The sequence below is a fragment of the Bombina bombina genome, chromosome 1, assembly GCF_027579735.1.
Source record: "Bombina bombina isolate aBomBom1 chromosome 1, aBomBom1.pri, whole genome shotgun sequence".
Classification (NCBI taxonomy): Eukaryota; Metazoa; Chordata; class Amphibia; order Anura; family Bombinatoridae; genus Bombina; species Bombina bombina.
Window position 1 is genome coordinate 241464059 of NC_069499.1, and position 9579 is coordinate 241473637.

At 35.2% G+C, this 9579-nt stretch overlaps 1 protein-coding gene across 1 annotated transcript in view; it reads right to left on the bottom strand.

Annotated features, from left to right (window-relative positions):
• Positions 1 to 749: 749 nt before the first annotated feature.
• The window catches only part of BAHD1 (bromo adjacent homology domain containing 1), a 509383-nt gene continuing 500553 nt past the window's right edge, over positions 750 to 9579 (bottom strand). Inside the window, exon 7 of the mRNA XM_053697895.1 lies at positions 750 to 6527. Coding sequence (XP_053553870.1) covers positions 6338 to 6527 — 190 coding nt within the window. The 3' untranslated portion in view covers positions 750 to 6337. The remainder of the gene's footprint in view (positions 6528 to 9579) is intronic.

Here is a 9579-nt window from a genome sequence, read left to right on the forward strand (position 1 = left end):
TTACCCATCTCTTCAGTTATGTGTGAGAACAGCAGTGGATCTTAGTTACAAGCTGCTAAGATCATCAAAAACCACAGGCAGATTCTTCTTCAACTTTCTGCCTGAGGCTAAAATAGTACAACTCCGGTACCATTTGAAAATAGTAAACTTTTGATTGAAGATAAACTACATTAATGCACCACATCTCTCTAGCTACTTCCCTTGTCGAGAGCTGCAAGAGAATGACTGGGAGGTGGCAGTTAGGGGAGGAGCTATATAGACAGCTCTGCTGTGGGTGATCCTCTTGCAGCTTCCCTTTGGGAAGGAGAATATCCCACAAGTAATGGATGAATCCGTGGACTGGATACACCTTACAAGAGAAAAGTTGTTTATTGTCCCTTTAAATGCCATTAGTAACAGGCAATATTAATTATCTATCTATATATATATATATCCCAAGTGAGTGCTTTTAATTTTTTTTTTAAATTATCTTTTAATAATAGCATTAAATTAATTAGTACAGTGATCACACTACCTCACAAGCAGAATGGTTTTGTGCTACCATAAAATGAAGATATTCTTTTGACAGTATGTTAAATTGATTTGCTCTTGATAATTCCCCTCCCTAACAAACTACAGTTGGACAACAGTAGCAGGCTCTGTGCTAAAGAATGTAACAGGTAAATAGTACTGAATAGCATCTACATAAATTGCAGCACAGGAATGAACATGCACATTGTAGCAAAGTTTAAAGCAGAAAAAAGCAAATGTAATTTCTAAACCAATACAATTCTCCAACTTTATTTTATATTTTTTAAAGAATTACTTCTAATATAGCTTTTTCACAGAAGATAAGGAATGTTTTCTTTCTCATTCCATCTGTAAACATTGAAATACAGATCCGGGAGACCAAGGAAGAAAAAAAAAGAAAAAGAAAAACACAAAAGTGCATTTTACAAAATCATCAACTAAAATATATATATTTTACATGTATTTTTTCCCAATATTAAATTTAAATTCTACCAGCTGCATTTTCAGTTTCAAAATATATGTCTTTATCTAATAGATAAGAAAAAAGGAAACATTTTAACCACCCACACACTTTGCTAAATACAGCCAGGGATGTCAGTGTTAGCGATGATAGGATTACGTGTGCATTCTAAAGTCCAATTGTGTGCATATAATTAGGGACAATATAGCATCTGATATATAAAGCATATATAGAATCCACATCTTTCCCAATTCATGTTATTTTAAAGAGTGGATTTGTAAGATTTGGGGAACGCTCACACGTTGGCAAATCAACTGTATAGAATAATGTAGGAATTGAACACAAGATTTATTGAAATTGATAGTGAAGTTAGGGAACTAATTTGAGACAGTGACAACTGTAGAATGAAGGACCGTTTGCTGACAATTTAATAGCTTTCTACTCACTGTAACAAACAAAAGTCTGAAAACTTATTCTCTATAAATCCACTACTTTGAGCACAATTGTCAAAGTAAAATGAAAGAACTATGCCAAAGCATTTGATCAGAATGGTTTTCCTGTCCTACAAGTGGTTTTACCATGGGCTTTTTTTTTTTACTCCCCACCACTGCCAGAAGTGCAATCAAAAGAAATGGAATTTTCTTGACTGGAATTGTGATCTGTGGACATTCTGTGGGATACTAAGTAAACATAGGTTTCTAAGTCTTCAGTTTATTAATGTATCAAGGAAAAAAAAGGTTAAACAAAATTTAAATTGTGGTTTGAATTACAAGTCAGCTCTCAAATAATGCAGGCAGCTCAGTTTATCTCTGTACATGGGGATTACTCTGAATACTTTTAGCGATTTATCCCTTTCCAATACAGATGGTGCTTCTTCATGAAAGCATTTCACATAGGTTGAGAACTCTAATTAAAGTGAACAGTGCAATTGAAGGTTTAAATAAAACTTCTCATTAATGTACAATCAAATCCATTTTGTTAACATATTTTGAGAGTCTCAATGTTTTTAACCAAGATCCCATGTGCGCGGAATAAACTATAAACAAGATTAATTTAGGGGTGGCAATTATTGAAGGTACAGAAATTGTGCAGTTTATTTTCAGACCACAAACGGCACCTATAGATTTGCTTGCTGTGTGTGCGCCTATATGTCAGTGTGTGCAGTGAGCTAACAAGCTAACTTGATAAACCTGTAGAATGTGTGCGGACAAAATTTATATTAGTTTCTAATATATCTAATCATTAAAAAAATAAAGTTGAAACTCATTAACACTGGTTCCTACATTAAGGAAACAATACATACAATAGTTTTCATAAATTAGCTTCTTGACTATTTCTTCTGTGCCAAATGCACATTACAATTCAGCAGATGTGCACTAGTTCCTCAGTTTCGAACTAGATTATGTGTGAAAGCGAAATTAAAACAAGAAGCAGATCCCTGGACTTTGATATTCACATCCTAAAAACATCAGTAAATTGGGCAAAATGCAATTTATGCAATTATTTTAAACCCGCAAATTTTGCTTTTGTGTGTCTCTAGGGAGCATGGGATTAAGCATGAACTGTTTACTGTCCGTTTATGGAGTCCCCTGCAGACAGTTGTGCATTTAATAGCATTTCCAGTGCAAGTTGAAGAGATTACAAAAATTAATTTTCTGATAAATATGTTTTGCTCATGTTTCTGTCAGGTTTTAGTAAACAACGGCTGTTCTTAACCCTTCAACTGCAACTTCTGGCAGATAATGGTTTAATGGAGATCAAAACACACTAAGGGCCCAATGATCCAAAGCTCTTCACTTGTCAGCACTGCCAGGCCACACAAGCTTAGAAATGCACATTTTAGCTTGATTGCGGTTATCACACTGTGCAGTGTTTAGGATAAGAAAATGTGACAACTGCATTAAAATATAAAGCCTAAGAAAAATCCTTAAGATTTTGTGTGATTTCTTTCAATGCCGGTGAGTTTTTGATCAGTCAGTCCATAAAGTATTAAGTTATACAGTCAACACAAGTAGAAGAAAATATACTGATATTTTATATTAGCGCAGCTGTAGCAGGTATTAAAATGTTAATGAAAAAGTTTTCTTCTCTTTGAAGACGTGAAATATAAAAAAAATGTGTTGGGAATGTGCCTTTGGACTCACTGTTACGCTGACAAAAATATTATATTTTAGAGGATAAACAATGTACTGTTTTAGACTAAGAAATGTGGTATTTTTAGACTTCAGCAGCAAAATGAAAAAATGTAATCAATGTTCAATGCACACCATATAAAATGAGCTGCCCTCGTAAGTTATTCAATAAAAGGAGTTGTGTTCTTAGAACATCAGTAATATTTTTCTTAAGCCTTACTGAGTAATACAACCCCTTCTTATAGATTTGAATCTAAGAAGTGGTACATTCTATTCAAATGGAAAGCAATCTCTAAACAGTGCATATTTTGCTTTGAAATTAAATTTGCTTGCTTATTTGCAATTAGTCTTACAAATAATATTAAAAAAAAATGATGTCTCATTCCCGTCTGTTAATGACTTCATAAATTTGATTTACAGACAGTGGACATCAAAACAAATTTCATATGAATTCTTATTCAATAAAAGGTTGTTGTAGTAACACTAATGCAATAAACATAAGGTTTTAAAATGTTGCATTAATGAAATGGGAAAATTGCTCGTTACTTGCTGGATATCTCATTTGACTGATATTTGTTCCTATGGCCATAGCAAACCACTATAAGGGCCTTGCATAAGATATTGCCAGAAACACTTTCCAGCAAGCCTACTTTTAAACCATAGAAAACTTAATCCCCCCCATTTTTCTTAATGTAGTGAAAGCTATGGGGCCAGGGATCTTATAATTGAGACACATGAGGAAGACCAGGGAAGCTCAGAATATGTCAACTCATTAGGACAGGAACCTCCTTCATCGTCTGTGGAAATGGAAGATCAGAATCCAAAATAAAACATTCAGATGTGATGTATTAGCCCAATATACAAACTCATCATGTGACACTGCGTCACAAAACAGTAACCTGAGAACGACAGGAAAATTGAAAATGCCATGTATGGAAGCCATAATGGATCAATAACAGCAAACTAGATTTACCTTTTTTCTTCCTATAGTAGTTTAAGGGATAATACCAAATCTACACCATATCTCAATCCAATTGGCTGTTTTACAACTCCTGGAAATTATTACATAGATCAAAGACATTTTCATACTTTTGAATAAGTCATCAAAAGCTGCATTCACTTTTTGATACCTCTTTTTTTTTTAAATGCTATCTAAATGTTGTATTACAGTTCAAATGTGAGGAAAAAAAAAAAAGCATAATATGATCAGTTTCTCTATCAGAGGATTAAAGTCTGTTTTGGTTCCATGTTTGTAGAATCCTTTTATAGAGAAGGAAAAAAAAGTGAATGCAGATTTAAACTGTTGCATTAACAAATACATGTCTGATGTAATTATAAAAAAAATCAATTATTTGGAAGAAAATTGAGGTTTGAAGATGCCCTGGAAAATATATGTCCATAATAAGTATTAACTAATACTCTCAACAACAGTTTAAAAACTACCGCATTTTAAAAAGTGGAAAAAAATGCCCACACTTCAAGCTTCTGTTATGATCCAAGTGAAAACAGTAGAAAGATTTTGATTCAACATGCAATCATACAGAATTTCTTCATCTCAAAGCAGCTGGATATTGGATCACTTTGCTTGTAATGATGCATGATATGGAGAGTAGGATATTATAAACTAAATCAATAGGGTATCAGAAAACATGGCTGCAATACTCATCATACAGTATAAATTTACAAGTGTACATAGATTGTTTTCTGGTCACCTGAAAGACTGTGAGCCATCTTTGCACCACAAATAGTATAACTTCCTACACAGAACCTCTTTGGTATGAAAACATAGAAATGAAAAAATTCCATATCCTCTTCTGGCTGCACAGAGAAAATCAGTCACAAATTCTTTGCCTTCGGCTGCATTTTTTTTTTTTTTTAAACTATAATTGTGTGGTATGTTCTGAAAACTGAAAATGCAGAATTATAAATTATTGATTACAGCAGACTACTGATAAAGTGTGATATGTCATTAACTGATTTAGTGCAAGCTACTCTTTAACATTTCAGTTGATTCCTTCTATTATGTCCTTTGGTATTTTTAATGTTTGATTTTCCCCCTATCTTTAAAATCCATTTGAAATGACTTTCATGATAAAAAGTAGAACTAGACACTATACACATAAGGCAAATGGCAACTCCGTTCATTAGTCAGGTAGCTATTTCTCAGAACACAAGTTTGTGATTGGTCACTTTTGGTGGATAAAGATTAATAATGGTCTGAGGAAGATACTGACACTGTACCATGGAATTCTGGGAAATTCTGCAAATCTGATTAAATGCTTTGCTGCATAAAAATCAGCCAGCGCTGAATAAAGAATCCTACTGCCTGTAGCATCTATATAATGGAGTCTTAACAGTTACCTTGTAATACACAATATATGTGTACAGCATAACTTGTACAGGTGCTGAAAAGCATACAGCATACTCATTCTTCCACCACGTGTCCTGGCTTGGCAATTAACTAATTACACAGGATAACACTCTCTCTAAAAAAATACAGTCACACAATATCACAATGGAATGGTGGACTGCAGAATCTACATCTAAAGAAATGTAAAACCTAAAAGAGACTCCAAAGTACCTTTACGGAAAAAAAAAAAAAAAGGTAAAAAAGATTATCTGATGAAAACAGAGGCTACCTACATTTGGTTACAGGGGGAAGGAATCTTTTAAAAGGAAAGAAGATAAAATTAAGGAATAAGTAAATTTTTAACAGACCGGGCATCAACCAACCATGGGGGGAGATGGAGTGGGGACAAACAAAAGCAAACCAAACCTGTATGAAAGGCCAGAAGTGCAGAAACCTTTGTGTGATTGTGACAGAGACGTGTCTGACATATTAAGGCATTTGAACCAAGATTGGCTCATTCATGCTCTAACACATCCCTACACAAACTTTGCAACCACGGCTCCTGACCTGATGTACTGGCTTATTTTTCCCCAATATATAGATATATTTATATATTTAATATATTTATATATGTTATATACTTTATCTTTCTTGTCTTTTTTTAAGTTAAGCTCATATCTAATGAAGTGCTGTGCTTTCAACTGCTGAGTTCTTCAACCAGTGTCTTTTCCTGAATCCGCAGAGCATCCTGGCTTCTGCAAGAAGCTCCCTGCTTCTGCTGTGCTTGGAAGAGCTCCCGGGAAGATGTTTGAAACAGTCATAGGCTGTGGGAAGGCCGGCATGCTGTTGCTACCGGCATCTCCATGTCTTCCTCTGAAGTAGCAGTTACTGCGGGTTCTTCAGTATGCGACCATGTCTAAAGTCATACACGTGCCGACAAAGAAAGACCAGATCTGGGTCTGTGGTGTCTGGCACCCTACGGTGAATTGGGGTGCAATACTCTTCAGAGGGAGGGACGATCAAGGCTTTCCTGTTCGGACAACCCTCCCCTCGACGTTTTACCAAGGCACAAAATCTGCAAGAGATCATAAGATTACAAGATCAAAATTTGACATTGAAGCAGCAAGGGGGGGTGGGGGGGGGGTGAAGAATCATAAGCACCTGTCTCGCTCAACAACCAACCTAGAAGCTGGAAATCAGCATATTTATTTAGTGCTTGACTGTCAGTCAAATGAAGATGGGCCTTTGTGCACCAAATGCATACATTTTCTTTATTTACTGTAAAGCCTCAAAATCCTTTCACTTATATGCAGAATTTATTCTTATGCTGAAGAATTCCCTCTAAGTACTAGTCTCTTCTATACTAGCAGAGGGATATTCGATACAGTGCTACCCGTTCTACATTGTACAATCACTCACATTATCTCTATATATGAATGGAAGTTCAGGAAGTAAAGACAGGCAACTGTTTTTATAACTTCTATTTAAAGAATTTACTGGAATAAACACAGCACAATCATAGCAATACAACAGAGAGAAGATTCACACAAATCATCAGTGGCAACATGCATCTGAAAGAGCACCTTAGGGACAGTAAACATAGTGCAGAATTATATACCATTTTATCAGTAACTTGTAATTTATGATACTTGTAATTTATGAAGTTACTGCTAAAATAATGTTATATAATTCTGCACTAAGTGCAGAATTATATAACATTATTACGTACGTTTACTGTCCCTTTAATGTTATTTTAAAAACTATTTCTTCCCAAGGCATGAAAATAGCAAAACTATTAAATGACAGATTAAAGCAGTCATGCACACACAAACAAACATACAGTATATATAAAATAAAAGATAGCCTAACATATCATAGTAAGTGTCTTAAATGGTAAATATTAGCCACACAACAAGCAACTATACTAAACGACAAAACTAGAGAAATTATTAAAGGGGCATGAAAGTCAAACTTTGTGATTCCGAAAGAGAATGCAGTTTTAAAAATAAATAACTAAAAATGACATATTACTTCTATTACCAAATTTTCTTTGTTCTCATTTTAGCATTTGCTATAGAGCATATCTAGGTAAGCTCAGGAGACTGCACATGTTGTGCACTGTATGGCAGCAGTGATAGTAACTATGCATTTATGCAAACACTTCTGCCATATAGTGCTCAAGATAACCAATACAAACACGGTTTAATTTTCACTTTCAGCAGATTGTCTTCATGATTACAATTATGGGCTAGAATGATGGCTGCTCCCTAAACAGCCAGCAGCTCCAAACAGTGGTACCGATGAAGTAGGTCACTTGGTACAATACAATACACTTTTATCACAGTGGAGTCAAAGGAATGTTGTAGACACCATTTTTTTTTCCAACTTGACACAATTTCAAAAGGGGTTTTTAATTATTCTTTTACAAAACAAAAAACCTCATTGTCGTAAATAAAGTTTTTGCGCCATACTTGCAGAGGTGTGTGCTAATCCAACAGTAAAGCAGAGGCTGCTGACCTTGTCAGTTAACGAACATAAGTAGGAAGTACAAAACCAAACCATGCAGCTTTTAATTGTAATGCGTTTCCAATGATCTATTTGACCTGCTGGAGTGTATTAAGTAGTTTACAAATAGCTCATTAACATTTATTTTGTCATATGAAATAGCTGTTTCTATCTTTTGAATCTGCCACCAATACTGAAAACAGGGATCGTGTACTAAAATGTTCTCCCCTTTAAATTGTTTCCAATTATCAATTTTAGCAGCCGCAGTGTATTAAATAAATTACAAATAGCTCCTTTACACTTATTTAGGCATTTTAAATAGCTACTTTCGACTGTGGTATTACTACCTATACTGAAAATTTCTATAACCAAGTATAGGCTATGTAAACATAGCCAGCAAAATAAATGCAACTCTCAGTGGGAGGTACGAGAGAAGTAATAAAATGCTTATTTTCAATTGTAGTCTTTAAGGCCCTGACAATTAAAGCATTATGGTAAAATAAGGGATTCGTTGCAGGATCAAGATTTCCTGTGAAATTTTAAAAAGGGCTGAAATAATTTGAGAGGTGTTTTACTATACATCTCTGTGGGTGGCGATGCTTTTCTTATACTTGCAATATTTTCAAAGCAGCATCGCCACCTACATTGAAGGTTTAATGTAAATGATCCGGTTACATAATATTAAATGGCAAAACAATTTACATGTGTCAACATAAACTCAACACCTTTTGTTACAATACAATAGTGAAAATAGGACATCAGGAGCTGGGGGATTGTGGGTATATTGTACATATGTATACAATGTTTTATATGTACTTTATTGTATAATGCTAGAAACAAAATTTATGCCTACTTGATAAATTTCTTTCCGACATGGAGAGTCCACAACGTCATTCCATTTACTAGTGGGATACTCAACTCCTGGCCAACAGGAGGAGGCAAAGAGCACCCCAGCAAAGCTGTTAAGTGTAACTTCCCTTACCCATAATCCCCAGTCATTTAGCCAAACGAAAATGGAAAAAGAAGAAACAAGGATGAAAAGGTGCCTGAGGTTTACTCAAAAAAACTGCTGAATTATAATTAAAAAGAGGTCGGGGTCGTGGACTCTCCATGTCCGGAAAGAAAAATTTATCAGGTGAGCATAAATGTTTTCTTTCCTATGACATGGAGAGTCCACAACATCATTCAAATTACTAGTGGGAGCCAATACCCAAGCTAGAGGACACGGAATGAACAGGGAGGGAGAAAAAGACAAGAGGACCTAAACAGAAGGCACCACCGCTTGAAAAACCTTTCTCCCAAAAGAAGTCCCAGCCGAGGTAAAAGTATCAAATTTATAGAATTTGGAAAAAGTATGCAGAGAGGACCATGTTGCTGCCTTGCAAATCTGTTCCACAGAAGCTTCAATTTTGAAAGCCCAAGAAGAGGAGACAGCCCTAGTGGAATGAGCCGTAATTCTCTCAGGAGGCTGCTGTCCAGCAGTCTCATAAGCCAAACAAATCAAACGTCTCAACCAGAAAGACAGAGTAGTAGAAGTGGCCTTCTGACCGTTACGCTTTCCAGAGAAAACAACAAACAGGGCAGAAGATTACCGAAAATTTTTAGTAGCTTGTTAGTAAAAG